Consider the following 17,382-nt stretch of genomic DNA (forward strand, 5'->3'; position numbering starts at 1 on the left):
TATTTTCTTTCCCTTGGCTCTTCCAATTATGTACGGGTGACTCGATTTTGCACCATAGATGAATCCCACTATAACCGTGAATCCCACTGTTATACCTTGGACATTTCTCCAAAACATTATCACACGTAATCGTAGTGATGATGTGGCCCAATCATATGAGTCTGGAAATCTCATTAGTAACACACAAAAGAATGTAATAAAATTTTGTTCCAGATAAGATTCACCTCCCAAATCCCACCTTCGGCATCTAGTTCGCCTCTCCCTCTTTTGACCTTGTCCATTTTTTTGGGGTTTTAAATTAAGGAAAATTGTTGTATTTCATCTCATCTCAAAGAGTATAACAACGGAGATTTGATTATTTGGGTTTCACAAATTAAGCAAATTAACATCACCTGATCTTTCTACTGGCCAATTTGGCGTATTACAGTGATTTGGTCGTTGAATTGTGATTAGGATGATAATGGCTTCAACCACAGCTTTGAATTCAGGCTGTAATGTAGGAGGAGTTGTTGTGAATCGCAATCCCTTATTTTTGAGGCCATCATCGTCGACGTTAGTCAAACAGAGTTGGAGAAGAAGTCCGAAGCTCAGGTTTACAGTCAGAGCGAGTGAAACTCATGCTGATGGGCCTACGAAGAAATTGGGATTGTCTGACGCTGAATGTGAAGCAGCTGTAGTAGCCGGAAATGTGCCGGAGGCGCCCCCAATCCCATCTAAGCCTGCCGCCCCTTCTGGCTCTCCCGTGGTGCCCTCACTTGTAAATAATTTTCTTTCCCTTTTTTTTTGTAATTTAAATTGCTGTTGTCATGGGACTTGTTTTCATTTATTTTTGTTTTTTGATAAAAAAAAGTTGTATTGACGTATTACATTTGGGAGTTTTATTGGGCTTTTTTTAGTTGATTTTAGTTGATGATGATCTAATCCATATGAAACCCCTTTTGATTATGTATTGATGCAGAGATTCTTTTGTATAACTTATTAAGTCATGGGAAAAAATCACACATCTATTGATGCGGCATGCATATCTTGATAAAACGCCCAACCCGGGGTAGCTCGTGTGCTGTGTTGCTCCTTTTTAGGATATGGTCACCATGGAGCGAGTCCCGGGGTTAACGCGTTCGAGAGGAATGGGCCTCTCCTCTCAGGCTGCTGGGGATTAGTTCGGCCCGGATACCCCTGTCTCGAAAAAAAATGCATATTTTGATAAAATACAAGAAAGAATTTTTTCTAAAAATTTGTTGACATGATAAAATATAATAATAACAAATCATGAATACCATGAATTTCAGTAAAAATGAGCACCATTATGGCTTCTAAGATTTGTTAGCCTTGGAAATATAGTTTAGGAAACAAAAGTTCTCAAAGGTCCATTGGAAAGGACTGTGAAAAAGGACGAAGATGCAACTGCTACTAGTTAGTACTGTGAGGTTCAACCTTTATTGTGTATGAGTCATGTTTTGAAAGATTATATAGAGTTCTTCTTCTGTACCTTGTGGATGTTCTAACTTCTGAAAGAAATGTGATGGCTTTTGGCTCAAAAATTGCCCGTGTAATTTCCAAAGTTTGAGGCACAACATGCTTTTGCATCATCTGAACTTCACGGTTGTCCAACTTGAAGTTGATTTATTTCTAACCAAAAGCAGTACAACAGTAACTGAAACAATTGCATGAGTTCCTTTCGATTGTTTGGGAGTGTAATTTAGTTGCTTAGCAAGGTGAGAAGTTATTTTAGATAAAGGTCAAATTCAGGGGAATGCATATGGAAATATTGAACCATTCAATAGACTAGAAGATTTAGAACAACAATTCAGTTGTAGCTTTGCTTGTATAAGAACCTTGCTCAAGATAGTGAATCCCTATGTGTGTTGTTGAGAAGAAACTCCTGTGTCTGTTGACTAGAACAAACTGATGCTACTGTGCAGCATGAGCAGGTAGCTGCCTTTGTTAAATATCGCAAATCATATTGCTGCACATTTCAGAAGCAGATAGCTAGTGTTGCTTGCTGCTATTTTAAAAATGTAAATACCCTCAGAGAAGAATTAGAGTGCAAGATTTACTTCATATGGGAGCTACCAACTTGGTAATTTTTCAAGGACCTACCTTAAAAAACCTTGTTTGTTGTCGCACTAGTGCTTTTTTAAAATTGAGTGTCAACTAAGTCCATGCGATAGTGTATGGGTTGTATCTAGGAATAAATTGGGCGAACTGACTTTTCTGAGCTCTGATATCAAATATGCAGGTAAGAATGTTTATACTCTAATCTATCTGCATATTAACCAAACAATGCAGACAATTACTTACTTTATATTTCTCATTTGCGTATTGTTTTACATTCTATGAATAATCCAAGAAATAAATTGGGCCTTTACACTTTCTGGGATGAATGTCCTATGAGGTATATTGGTCACAATAAGATGATGTTGGGAAATTATAAGGGGTGATTCTCCAATTGCAAAGGAAACCAAATGACACATGTAACATCCCTAAATAATTGAAGTTGGCACTTGATAGTGTTTATACTAATGGTGGGATAAGAAATACAAATATGTGGATAAGATTGTCAAATCAAATAAAGATGAAATCTTTCTGAATCATAGTTTCTTCAAATAGTCATTTCTTTATACTCGAAAATACTATTCAATATCTTGTAAAATGAGCTAGAGTTAACTGGTCTGCTGTCCTCTTTCTTCACCTCTTTCTTCACCAGGCATTAGATGATTCAGCACTTGTGTTTGTTACGCAGTTAAGCATCTAAAAGTTGCAAATTATTCCTATCATAATTGGACAACATAGTTTGTAGATCATTGATTCCACATTTAATCATCTTCAGGAGAGGAGATTATTATGAGATGTAGTTCCTATTTGTATGAGTTCTTGATATCTGCCTTATTGGCTTACCTGCTGTTGTCATTTACACTTTTTTTGGTCTGACACTCTGGCTGTGTTTCCTGTTGTCAATCTTTATTTTGGCATAGGATCCAATTTCGTAATACCAAATAAGTACTTCAAATCATCTTTGCCATATTTTGTTTGAGAAACTTTTTCTTGGAATCATATTTGGACTCTCTGGGACACCTTTGCTCTTAATATTTTAATCCAAGCATTTCTTTTGTAGCTTAGATTCTTAATATATTGAATGATTGGAGCCAACTGGTGATGCATCATCTCACTGTTCAAATTTCTCAAAAATTGAGTAATCTATTTAGCACTTTCCTGGATTAATACCTTGTGAGCTCATGACAATGCAAACAGATAATTCTCTACATGTTATTGAGGCCTTAGCATAATGTGGGTACACTGCTTTAATCATGAATTTTAGGACGTGCATTCTCATATTAATGTATAGAGCCTTGTAGTTAATGATCTTTAATTTAAATTTGGGCACCAATATATCCACCATTAGGTATACAACCTTTAGAATTAGATGCACTTGACTGTATTCCCAGCTATTAAGAATGACTTGTAGAATTTTGCTAATGTATTTATGAAAATAGACATCAATAAGAGAAATAAGGAGTAGTACGAATACATGATTTGAGTTCGTACATGTTAAGTTGTTGGCTTCAGTAAACCAGAATTTAGGTTTGTTTGGTGGGATGTAAATGGTTTATGTTTTAGATGAGAAAATTAATTTTGCTAACAATGGTGTTGGATGGGAACTTGAAACTTATTCTGTAAGGGTTCCATGTGTATACCTTTTGGATAAAGAATGTTCTGACCTGATTTGATTTTAATTGAACTTGAGATCTTTAATATTAGAAGTCAAGCCTCCTATGAGGCCCAAGCCTTAGAGAGTTGTTCAATTTTGCAACTAAACTTTTTCTTCTTTTTGTATTTTCTTAAAGCAACCTGACATGTAGTTTCCTGGTATGACTAGACTCTTTTAGCCAAATACTAAGGACTGAAGTACTTTTAGTTAACTGGAAAGCTGATATAACTTAGATTTACTTCAAAATGAAGTGTTTACCAACCATATAGAATGTGCACCTCCTCTTGTATGGGAGATGCAAATCTGGAGGAGATTTTGAAAGAATTAATAGTCAGTTCCAGATCTGGTCTCATACCATTTGTTATGGTAAATCTGGGTGTACTTCCTAGTTTGCCTCACTTATTCCAGTTCTTGCAATTGCAAACTAAGATTTAACCCTTACTAAAATTTGAAACTAGAGATGAACCACCAATGGATTAAATTCCTATGATGGTTGGTACAAGATTTGCTGACTAAAATAACAACTTTAGTTGGAACTTTACCACTCATATTGGAAAAAGTTCATAATAGTGTTGAGAAACCACAATCAGCTATTATTGTAGTGATGACAATTATGTAAATGTGCCTCTTGGAATTAGGAATAAGGAAGGGAGAGAGGAACTTAAGATGGAAATAGGACTTTAACAATGGGATGGGATAATAGCATGGGAGTTGCAAGCAAGGAGATTTAGAAGTTTTGTATTTAATGGAAGAGGTTTTGCTTAGAGTATAATGAATTAGAAGTTCATTCTACATTTGTAGGTGGTTGTAGTTGTCACTGCTGTTAAAATTGATTAGACACAACTTTGGTATCAATTCCAGGATTATTTGTACTGTAACCATAAATAGAAAGACTTGTTTTGGCATTAGCCGATGTTTTATGAATAATCTTCCTGTGTTCTTCTTTTAGTTCAACCTTTGGATGGAAAGAAGAATTCGAAGTTAATTATACCTTGACCTCTATGTTGCCTTTTTCTGCCTCACTTTCCTCCCTAAACCATCACTTTTTCCTTCCTTCAAATCCCCAATCCAAATGGTGGCCATTGTTCATGCATATTAGCATTTTTTAATGTTAAACGTGAAATTATTCTTTAATGTTGTATTGCACAACTCATGGTGATTGTTTGAGTCTGTTGATTGATAAAATCCTTTTACTGTATGTCTATTTTGCGTAACTTGAAAGCATATAGTTGCTATATAGTTTAATCTGCTCCACTAATATGTACTCTTGCATCAGCCACTAAGTCGACGTCCTCGTCGAAATCGTAAATCACCAGCATTGCGGGCTGCCTTCCAGGAAACGACTTTATCTCCTGCAAACTTTGTGTATCCACTTTTCATTCATGAAGGTCAGTCATATAATGCTGTTCATTTATGTGTATTTTTTTTCTACATCTAATGTGCAGGCCTACATTCATCCTAGTATTTGTTATATATGCGTGATGTGGTTAGATACTTCATATATTGGCTGTTTATACGTGTCTTGGCATGTAATTGATTCCAGTTATTTAACAATATTTGTAGGTGAAGAGGACACACCAATTGGAGCGATGCCTGGTTGTTACAGGCTTGGATGGAGACATGGTTTACTAGAAGAGGTTAACAGGCTCTTACAAATTCTTTTCATCTCTGCAAAAATGCAATTCTTACCTTGTTTCTTAGAAATCAAACTGTTGAACGTGAAGCGCGTTTGAGAAATATTTCCTTTACAGTACTATAATTTGCAGGTTTATTAATTGAAGGGGCAGTAATGCTATTGTTAGATTGCTTAGAAAAATGAGAAAATTAGAAAAAAAACCATCAAGTTCATTTGTAATGTTGCAAAATTCATACAAATTGAGCTAATATGAGAAGGATCAGCCTAAAATGGATTTAATGCCTAGGAGGTGCCTTGTATGATATATTTGATGTATTCTTCCTGTAGGTAGTCATTAAACATATTAAATTCCAGTATCAGGGATATTTTGTAATTTCATGAATTATGGAATTTACTAACAGCTCTATTGCTGCGAGTCATTCAAGTTCACTTGATTGGAGAATTGTTGACCTAATGGTTCTTTATTCAATTTAATGATGAGGTTTGATTTCAACAGATTGCAGAAGAAATATTTGATTTAAGGACTGCAATTAGAAGAAGTGATTTTAGGAAATAGGAAGAAGGGAAGTCTGGAAATCATATCTAGGATTTACCAGGAACCACCCCTAGAGTAAGGAATTTCTCCTTAAGATGATATGGTGATCTTGAGATTCTTTTACAGTGGATGCGTACATAGTGGTAGTGATCTAGGACAAATTTGGGATAATCTTGCCTAGTGCTACTGTGCTAGTAGAAGAAATGATCTTGGGCTGTGAACAGTACCCACAAATAGTAACACGAGGAGAAAGAGGGGAAGAAGAAAGGAAGAAAACATCTAATGACCCAACATCTGAATTCATTGTTGATCAATCTCCATGTGGATAACTTAGTAACATCCCAGAGATCCAGCTCAGCTAGTATGAACATTAATTAGGTAACTAGAGGTCCTTGTTTGACTCTCAAACCCTTCCCTTTCCTTTTGTAAGGTTTGGAGTTTCCCATGAGCCAAATAAAAGACCAAAAAAAAAGTTGTAACAAGAGCATTTAAAAGCCATAAACTCCCCTAAAAGATAGGACGCTATTAAGAAATGAACTCCTGTATTCCAAGCAAAATGCTTTTAGAACTTTTCTGGGACTCCTTTCCTGATAACAACTATCCCATTTAGTTTCCTAATATAATAAAATAATTGAAAGACCATCACAGTCCTCAGTACTAAACTCCTGAAAGTTCAAAAAGCTCAAAGAATAAAACTACAATGAAACTTCATTTAAGCATTTGATCTATGTTTTGTGCTCCTTGTCAGGCTGCTAATCTTCCAGGGATGGAATTGCTTAGTTGAGGCTTGAAATATCATGAAGGTTTTCAAGTTTAGATTTCAGTGAACTCTTTTCTGACTGCATTAAATGGGAACTAGTTGATTTTACTTCACTAGAAGTAGTCTCCTATTTTATATGAGGTTGGCCACTTGATTCGAATAGCTTCAGAACTAAGTGTTCGATTATTGGAGTCCAAGTCATACGATGAACTACACACAAAACACAGCTTGAAGGAGTCAAATTAAGAAGTTCACTAAGGCGTTGCTTTGTCTGAGGTATCAAATTATGGCAGTAACTAGCTTGTGCTTGGGCCTTACTAGTAGCTTGGATATGAGGGCTAAAGTGCTTAGATCAATTTGATATCTTATTGAGGCTTTAGTTTTCTGCTTCAATTCGTGGTGAAAAGTTGATCTTGAGCTTTGAAATCCGAAAGAATCAAAATCCACTGCTTATTAACTCTTTGTCGTATCTGAATACAAGAGGGATGAAAATAAGTGGACTTTCCTTGTAGAAATAAGATGGTAGTCTTGATATCTTCATGAGCTGTTGCTTTAAGTACCTTCAAATCTACTTCTTTGAGCTTATCTTCCATCAAAACATCCTTTTTATCTGTAAGAGGTTCCTATTTTTGAGAGAAAACCTCAGTTAGGGCCTTTTTGTTTATCTCCATTAGCTGTTGCATGAGCTAAAATATTCTCCATATGTGATACGGTTAGGAGTTCAGAAAAAGATTGAAGACTATCTGGGCTGCAGGAATTTATTAGTGCAGCATTTTAGTATTGGAGTGGGTTTTAGTCATCTTCAGGGGAGTTAATATCTTTAAATTAGCCATTTATTTTTCAGTTTCTTCAGTGATTTTATGAGATCTTTTTTCTAGCACTTCCACCTTTTGGTAATTATTACATTTGTTGGAAATTCATGTGAAATAAATCTTCTGTTTTTCAGTTGTGGTCTCTTTTGTGAAATTCTGAACTACAGGCTATCTTCCAACCTCACAAACATCAACCACATCAGCTATAGGAATTTCTGAATCTTTTGTTTTAATGTTAGCAAAGATGTAGTCCCATTCAATTTTGGGTCTGGGGTACCTACGGAGAAGTCAAAAGACTTAGTAGCTTTCTCACTTTTAGCCAAATCCATCTCTAGATGTGTTCTAGTTTTGTCTTTTATTGCACGCATGAATAGTTGCAGTTAATCTTTTTTCTTTCTTGAAGCATGTTTTCCATGCTTTTCCAATCAAATCATGTTTTGCTTCCACTGGCTGTGAATCAAGATGCTCATAATTCTTATTCAGCAGCACTAATGGTCTTTAGTTGCTTGCATGATTTTAAAGGAGTTTTAGTTGGATTCAGAATCAGCTTTCTGAAGTTCCTTAGATGCTAGTAATCTTGCTTAAATTTCTTTATTCATAGTTTTTTTAGATATTTTCAGTAGTGGTTAACATGAACAAGCTTAGCATATAGTGTCTTCTCTTTTGAAAATCACTTTCAGTTTTGCTTTGCTGTCAAGTTGCATTTCTTGCCTATGTCTATAAACAAGACTTGAGTCTACGACATCATGCTTTTGGGCCTCAATCTTGGTTATTTCATTGTTCATTAACCAAGGCCTCATTCATAGGACCTTGAATCTGTCAGATGATGTAATGTTAGCTTTTCAAAGGTCAATTTTTTTGCTTATTGTCATTTTTGCAGCTTCATGAACACCTTCTCATGAGTGAAGTTCCTTTTGTACTGTCTTACATCAACTCAATATCCATCGCCTACGTACCTGTCTCAACGGATTTGTCATGGATGCTAGTTTGGGATCTGTGTCGGATATGGTTGAGGGTATTTTGGGTGCTTTGACTTGAGATGGTGCTCTTGGATCTTGTCTTCAGAGTACTGCTTTACAATCTAGGCATTCTTTTGATGCTCCTCAGTGTTTATGAGAACCAATCAAGGAAGTAGCATGGTGCCACAGTGGCATGCTGCCACCCAATCATTTATCTTTTTTGGTTAATGAAAACTCACAGCCTGAGAAATGAAATCCTTGCTCATCTGAAAACTTGATCCCGAACCTGACTTAGGAAAAGGGGCAGACCTAGTTACTGTTTTATTTGTCTTGGTGAGTCCATAAGAGCTTGTTGCTGCTATCTAGCAACTTCAAGGCTGCTTGCAAAGTGATAGGTTCTCACTCAACCCTGGGTTCTTAAGCAAAATTAAGGCTTTCAATTCTTGAAATTTCTCTTCATAAGTCAAAGCTGAAGAGGTTTGCTGTAGCTTGTTGAGTTCTTGCACTCCATCTTCATCCCCCAAATTACCAATACCTCTACCTCTTCCTCATTAAATTCCTTCCACTCTGTCCAATTTTAGATTCTGGAACCAGATGTTTACTTTCTTCTCCAAATGGATTTCTGCCATTACATTTTTTGGGAATCAGTAATGCCATACGACTGGAAAAGCTTCACACACTTCCTGTCACATTCCCTGGCTTGATGCCCACAAAATTTGGGGAAATGGTTTCCCCTTTTTCTGTAACCAAATGACCACCTTCTCCTTGTCTATGTCCCCTGCTGAATCTTTGTGATTAGCCTGTAGGAATAGCAAGAATTCCTCTTTCTTCATAAAAGTAGTAATGGTTGCCATGAAAGTTTTCATTTCTGCAGACTTTAGAATCGCGTTAATGGAGTACATATAATTCTGCAAATGAGTCTTCCGGTCTTAACTTGTTCCTTAGAGAGTACAATTGAGTTCCCTCAGCCGTTGGAGGGAAATCAAAACTTCAAGATCCAAGGACTGGAAGATCCGATACCAGCTGCTATGATCCCTACTAACAGAAGAGAGCATGGCAGAATGAGAGTGGAGAGGAAGCAGATAGAACAGAAATTGGAAAGAGAACAGAATGGGACAGAAGAATTGGTTATTCAAAAGTTTATACATCCAGAATAAGATTACAATAGTAGCTCTGTGCCTTTATTCAGATATGGAGGAACTGTCACTATTGACTTCCAGCGCTTGGTAACTTTCTGGCAGCTAGGCATAACTACTTTAACTACCTATTTGAAACAGAAATGATCTTATTAGTGTACGTAAATAAGTACATTTACAAAGAATATTGAACGAAGAAAAAAATATCCATTTAGTTACAGTTGAGCAGTTACATGAAATACATAGGTCAGATATACCAAGTGAAGGTTACAGCTTACACCTACAAAGTTTCCACTAATATTATTTGATAATACTCATAAAAGTGTGTCCTGCATGGTATCCATGTTGCCAATATCATGTTATAGAAGATTATCAAGCCTAACACCTAGATGCATACCCGTACTGATACTCCAACCTGAGGTCATGTAACAAAGGCTACCAGAAGGGTCAGATTTTAAATTGGAACTCTGAGGAGATTTTAAATTTCATTTTGCCTACCTTAGTGAATGGTTTATCATGTGACATTGAGTGTGTTGTCATATCCCTTCCTGCTCTGGCTAAAATAATCTGTCCAAAAGATCAAGAAGTCATTTGTTAATCTTGTTCTGATGCAGGTCTCCAAAGCTCGAGATGTTGGTGTCAACAGCATTGTGCTGTTCCCTAAAGTTCCAGATGCTCTGAAGGTTCTTGCTTATTCTGTTTAAGACTGTCCTTCAGGATTAAGTAAATGATGAATTTGATCATCTTTCTTCATTTAGTCCCCCACAGGAGATGAAGCTTACAATGAGAATGGATTAGTACCTCGTGCCATTCGACTGCTCAAAGACAAATATCCAGATCTTGTATGTTGTAATACTTCATTGTTGGTTTTTTCATTCGAATGTAGGAATGTATGTTGTCTGACACATCAATTAATAGGTTATCTACACAGATGTTGCTTTAGACCCTTACTCTTCAGATGGGCATGATGGCATTGTGAGGGAAGATGGTAAGATTTACTTTTTTGCTCCAATCCTAGGATTAAATTCTGCATTGATTTGTTGCCCACTTTCTCGAAGCTAGGGATGAATTGATAAATTTATTCTTATTGCTGTTGCTCACTTTTAAGTATATTGATGTATGCTTTTCTTGTTTGTTTTAATGGTGGGGTTGTTTATGAGTACTATTGAACTTCTACTGCATGCACTTTAAAAGTTTCTCCTTGGTGGTCCATTGTTCCCTCTCATGGGGCACTTAAGCGAATTTGGCCTGGCTATCTATTTTGAGTGGATTTGCAGATTTAGGTTCTAATGAAACATGAACCTACTCTTTTTGAATTCAATAAGAGACATGGCACAAGCAATGTATTTGTTTGATTTCCCATTTTGTCTGTTTTTCCCCCTTGTACCTTGGTGTTGTCATGTGTCCTTTTGTCTTTTAATTCTTCTCTGAAATTGTTGCAACTAAATTAGCCTAAGAAGTGTGTAAATTGTTAGATGTGGTCAAATATTGTACAAGTGTATGATAAACTGCAGCAGCACAATGATACTAATTTGGAAGAGAGTTGTAAATGCGGTGGCTTTGTTACGAAGCACTTGAGACTGGATGTTATAGCTCGACAAATGCAGTTGTACAATATAAGTCAAATTTAACACACATTTTTGGTATAAGTTAATGTTTTGATGTTTGGCACTTTTAGTGGAAGAAAAGAATAATTGATTATTTTGTCATAAGTAGATTGGTGTAGGATTTCTGATTGCAGCAGAAAACAAAAGCTACTAGCATTAAGCTTGATGTAGCCCCAAGGATTTTTTGTTTGAAGGAAATACTGTGTAAGTAGGTGAGGGTTTTATGTTAACAATTATTCTGGTATGTGGTATTCAAAGATTAATGAAGGTGGATGTTTAATATGTTGTGGCGGTGTTATGGCAACATTCTTTTATTAGCTGAAATACTGTAGTTGTCTTGAACTGAGCACAGTTCATGGCCCAGATTTGACGGCACATGACTACATTGCGAGAGCTGGCCTAGGCTATGATGGAGCCACAAAACTGCAGTCCTATAAGTTGCATACTGGGAAGCTTATAGGCCACGTTACTAAACTCCCGCTGCCTCAAAACATATACAAAACAGCTGAATAAACCTAGTTTAAAATTTTGATCATTTCTGAATGGTCATGTTTACTTTGGAATTCAAGGTCGAATTTCGCTTGTAATAGTTTCCAAATTTCCCAGCATTCTGATTCGCTTTAGTGATTCTTTCATAGTTGCGCACTGGATTTGTCTACCATTATGATTCTTCTGGTTATCTACTATTTATTGAAGCATAGTTGTCTCTTGCACATTATATTTATAAGTACATGTAATAGGAATATACTGTATGCAATTTTCTTGAGGACATCTTTGGCCTGAGAAACTGCACAATGTTCATATACTTAATCCCTTTGAAGTTTGAGGATGACTGTTCTTATACAAGTACTTACGCTCAAGCTTTGGCACAACTTGCAAAATTATTCCTACTGGATATGGTTATTTAACGCCATACCTAAATCTGGATGATGAACTTCCATTGTCATAATGCAGATAAAAAATTTCAATTTGTAGAAAGAACTTTGAGAAGCCACAAATGAAGAGGATAAGGGATCCTCTAGAAAAATATCCTACTAAGATTTGTAACTTTCATTCATATTTTGGCCCTCTTGTATAGTAGATACTGGAGCATCTTGGGATTCTTTAAGTTATCACCCCACCCAAATAAAGGAAAACTAAAACCTTAGGTTTGTCTCATGTCTCAAACATATCAACTTAAACTGAAAATCATGTGTAACAATCAGAAAGCTGTTAAGTTTGATGTACCACTTGTTAAAGGTTGGACTTTATACTTGTTTGAGAACTAAAAGCTCCATTTGACAGGCGAATTACAATGTCAGTGCAGTATTGAAGTTTTCATAGTAATAGTCAAGCAGTAGACTGGCTTGTAGTTGCAATTTGAACATGTAACTTCAACAGACTGTAGCTTGCACTTTTGATCATAGATGATATATGTTAGGCTCACTATTTACATAAGTTGAGCGAAATGAAATTTGAAATGCTTTATTCTTCGTATCAATGATAAATTTCATAGCCAATGCTTTGTTGTTAGTATCATGAAAATATTTTCATAGATTGAAGGATTTCTGAGGATTATAAGTAAAACATGGAAAAAGAATAAAGTGGAAGAATTTTATCCAACTCTTTTATTGTGGGAAAGGTCTTAATTAGTGATTAGCCAAAAGAGTGTTGGGCTTTTTCTACCAGTTGTGGTTCTCAGCTTCAGCACCTTCAAGTATTCTCTAATTGATTGGAACTCCTTTAGAAGCTGTTTTATGGGTATTATTAATTGTTATACTCATTTAAATATCTGCAGGAGTCATAATGAATGATGAAACTGTCCACCAGTTGTGTAAGCAAGCTATTGCACAGGTATCTAAGTCTTCTATGGAAACTTATCAAGCATTTTTTTCCCCTTCTGTCCTGATGTCCTGGTAATAATCAATATGAGATGCATATCTCTTCTTCTGAGTTTCTAGATATTGATTTGCACGGCATCCTTGGGGAGATTTCTCAAATTTGTACATGATATATCTGGGATCCTACCCGCATTCCATCAAGCTTGCGATCATTTTCAATTTTCAGGATCTCCCTCTCTTTTATGTTTTGATGTCTCTAAAATGTAGGCCAGGGCACGGGCTGATGTTGTTAGTCCCAGTGATATGATGGATGGTCGGGTTGGAGCAATTCGAGCAGCCCTTGACAGTGAAGGCTTCCAGCATGTGTCCATAATGTCCTACACGGCCAAGTAATCTGTTGCTTAAACTGATATGTGAATGACTGATTTATCATTACTTTGACACATCAATCTACTCTCTAATATCTTTCTGCCCCATCCCACCCAATCCCCCCCCCCCCCCCCAAAAAAAGAATCTTTTCTTCATGCCAAAGGGCATTTTTAGCAGTGTATTTGACATTGATGTTTGTTTGAATAATTGTGATCTTACTTTTTGTTTTTGCAGTGCGAATAATAGTAATCTGTTTTTGAACAAAAAGAAAAACTGAATTGTTCTGTCATATCTTTTGTTCTAGGCTCTGTACAGCATTTATACAAATGGAATTTGACTTTTATCAATTCCATGAAATCTGTAATTTCCTAAAAATTAGGAGCTAATTTATTCTATCCTAAAATACATTAGGAGTAAATTATTCAATCCTAAAATAGAGCAGAAATCATGGGATATAGCAGAAAATCATGGGATATACATAGAAAAAGATATTCCAGATTTGCAACAGTTTTTCTTTTTTTTTTTGTGCGAATAATATTAATTTTATACTACCAAATTTCTATATGAGATCTGAAACTTGCAGACAGTTGGAAATATACTAGAAAAATAATCATCTTACCAGACAATGGGACTGCAGGAATTCAATTTTAGCAACCTTAGTTTGACAGAGGCATTATCTGTCACCATAGTTTCTAGCTTTTTGTTTTTGTAGGCATAGGTTGCCCTTTATATGCTTTACCTGATAATATGGATGCATTCCTGATCAGTGGAAAGAGGGAGAGAATAATCAACTTCATTTATGAGAGGGTACAATTAACTCATGGCTTCCCTGTGCCAACATTTCTTTATTTCTTTGATCTTGGTAATATTTGAAACATGAGTTGGTCACAAGCTGCTTTCACCGGAAAAACTATTCATCCATATACCATGGTCAGCAAACTAGTAACTCGTTAAAATATCTATCAATCCAACTCTGATAGCTGTATTTTGTTGAGTTTCTTATTGGTTCCTTGAATTTTGTTTAAACGGTATTGTAGGTACGCAAGCTCATTTTATGGCCCTTTCAGAGATGCATTGGACTCAAATCCCCGTTTTGGTGACAAGAAAACGTACCATACTTTGTGAAAGTTTTTTGTCACATTCTCAAGATGTTATCTTTGAGAAAGTCCTCTGACATAGTTCTCTTCTGGCATACACAGTTATCAGATGAACCCCGCAAACTATAGGGAGGCTCTTATTGAGACCAGTGAAGATGAGGCTGAGGGAGCTGATATCCTTCTAGTAGGTTTTGCTTTCTGCATCTATCTGACTGCAAATCCTTACTTCTTTTACTGCTTTGCTGACTTTTGGTGATACCTGTGCTGCAGGTGAAACCTGGTTTACCTTATTTAGATATTATACGGCTTCTTCGTGACAATTCTTCTTTGCCAATTGCTGCTTATCAGGTACCTGAAATGCTTTTAGATTTTCAACTCTGAAATTGATATAGGAATTGCAGTATCAATCTTGTGCCAGCTTCATTATACAAGTGGAGCAAATATGTTTTGAAATGTGATTCCAATTCTACAATTCTTATTGTGAACACAATATTTTCATGGGCATAGTAACTAAGAAAGTCATTAATGAAAACGTGTTTCTTTTTTTGCCTTAATTGCTTCTCTAAATAGGAGAAACAAAGAAGATAAAGCTCTAGGTAATTGAAAGATTAACACCTATAAATCACCTAAATTGCTGTGATAATTTGATCAAGGACAAGGGTATGGAAATTGGGGATTGAATAAGATGGAATGCACAGGTTCCACAAGAATGAGGAAATAACCAATGGAAATAAAGAAAGTTTGGGATGATCTGTTGTCATTGTTCATTTGTGTTCTCTTATTTTCTTTATCTTTGGAGTGATGGGTTCAAGGCATAAGTACATGAGCGAGTTCAACGCATGAGCACACGAACTAACTTAATTGCAGGAAAAGCTATATGACCATTCATCCTGATGAAATTGGGTCTGATACTGGGTCAGTAACACAGAAAATTACAGAGGAGAATGGCTAGGGAAAACATTCACAACGATTAGTCAATATTGAAACAATTACTCCTTTAAGGTGGAGACTGTAGAATTAAACAACCGATGAGCCAAATTTAGAATAGATACAATCCTAAAAGTTCGAGATTCCTCATTGACATGAAACTCTCCTGTGATTCAAAATTTTCGGGCTCAACTTTTAAGTGATATAAAGTACTTCATACTACTGATTTTGGTAGAGTACTTGATCTTTATACTCATGTATTGATTGGCTATCTAACATTTTAGGAACAATGTCTGACAAATGCATGTTGAATAAGCCCAATGATGTCACTTGATATAAAACCCTTTCTATGCTACTTAGTTCATGCATCTACCCATTAGTTTTGTTCTTCCTGTTCTCTTGTTTGTTGCATCATAAGGGCATACATACTTGCAGCTGGACTTCACTTCGATTTTTGGATCTTAAAATTCTTTAAAATGATATGGGTAGTGCATGATTAATCAGAAAAGAAGACCATTTTAAGTGTATTATTTGAATGTTAATGGCTTCGTGAAATCCTCCTCTTCCCTCCCCCCCCAAACAAAAAATCTCCCGCAAACTTCTTGTATTTTTGCTGCAAGTTCTGCTTCCCAACTCATAGTTATAACATGGAAACAGCCTTGATGCATCTTTGTTTCCACATTATAAGCATAATGCTTTCTTGTGGATAGCAATATTGGTATTTATTGATTTATTTTTGTTTGAGATATTGTGGTTGGAGGATGATTCATTTGGGGTGATATATTCTGTTTACTTGAGTTGTATATGATACAAATAATGAGATAAAATGGCCAAGTTTCAAAAGTGACAGCCATAGGAATGAAGATTTAATTCCAAGTGAAGGGTCAAGTTCTAATTGATAAGATGGTTATACATTACTTGAGCTTACGTCAGAGAGGTTGGACCTATTCCTATCAATTTATCTCTGTGATTGAATTTAGTGATCATACTGAGGAACTTAAGCAGTTTTTCTTTCTATAAGACTGGATGGATGGCTCAATTACAGGGAGCAAAAAAGCTGTTCTATTTTGGCACACAATCCAATTTTGCTGTAACTGTTGATTTCTGGTACTAATCACACTGAAACATGAAACATGTGTTGTTCCTTGGGATATAAAGTTACGAAAGCAATGCCTTTGGAATTAGAGCCAGTATGGTCCAATTAGTTGTGCATGGTTTGTACTTTGCATAAAATGAGGTGAAAATTAATCTGTATCCCATTGATGCTTCAAAAAAGTTACTTTCTCAGGAATTTGAAAGTATACACTGGATGAATGATTGTTCTTTCAGATTTGCATAAATCAGTTAACGTCTATGGTTTTGTTTATATCTAATTTGGCCCTATCTTCCCCCCTTCTATCCAGGTTTCAGGAGAATACTCTATGATCAAAGCTGGTGGCGTTCTTAAAATGATTGACGAGGAAAGAGTGATGTTAGAATCTTTGATGTGTCTTCGACGAGCAGGTGCTGACATCATCCTTACTTATTTTGCTCTACAAGCTGCTAGATGCCTGTGCGACGAGAAGAGATAATAGCAATTGGGAAACAAGAAATTGCTTTTATGCATAGGTGTTTGTTTCATGTGTAGAGTAAGTTGGGAAGGGACTGTTTGTTTCATGCATAGGTGTCGTACACGTCCACTTCGGCGGTTAATATTGTCTTGCGTTTAACAAGAAAAAGGAAAGAAAATTTGCGCTGATGAAAATTTGACCTCAAGACTGATTGCTGTTCGTCCGCCTTGAGGGACCTCAAGGACTTAAATTCATGCCAAAAGCAACCAATAAAAGAGGAAACAATGGCATTTGATAAATGAATTAGGAGGTATAAACGCGTTTTGCGTGATGGAAATGTAAAATACCTGACCCAGTTTTGAAGTAATAAAAATAGTAATTTAAGAAGAAAAAGTATGCTGATTATTATTAGTAAAGTTCGAAAGGGATGGATACTTAAACGTGTAGTCTATGGAGATAAGCCTA

At 36.0% G+C, this 17,382-nt stretch overlaps 1 protein-coding gene across 1 annotated transcript; it reads left to right on the forward strand.

Annotated features, from left to right (window-relative positions):
* The first annotated feature begins 181 nt into the window (after positions 1-181).
* On the forward strand, positions 182-17,122 carry LOC113703773 (delta-aminolevulinic acid dehydratase, chloroplastic-like). Its single transcript, XM_027225249.2, has 12 exons — positions 182-757; positions 4,986-5,097; positions 5,273-5,346; positions 10,162-10,230; positions 10,306-10,389; positions 10,466-10,535; positions 12,932-12,987; positions 13,242-13,363; positions 14,381-14,452; positions 14,543-14,624; positions 14,711-14,788; positions 16,771-17,122. The coding sequence occupies exons 1-12, from the start codon at positions 455-457 to the stop codon at positions 16,936-16,938; spliced, it is 1,290 nt and encodes a 429-aa protein (XP_027081050.1). The 5' UTR covers positions 182-454; the 3' UTR covers positions 16,939-17,122.
* Positions 17,123-17,382: the final 260 nt, after the last annotated feature.

This window comes from Coffea arabica, chromosome 8e (assembly GCF_036785885.1).
Source record: "Coffea arabica cultivar ET-39 chromosome 8e, Coffea Arabica ET-39 HiFi, whole genome shotgun sequence".
Lineage (NCBI taxonomy): Eukaryota > Viridiplantae > Streptophyta > Magnoliopsida > Gentianales > Rubiaceae > Coffea > Coffea arabica.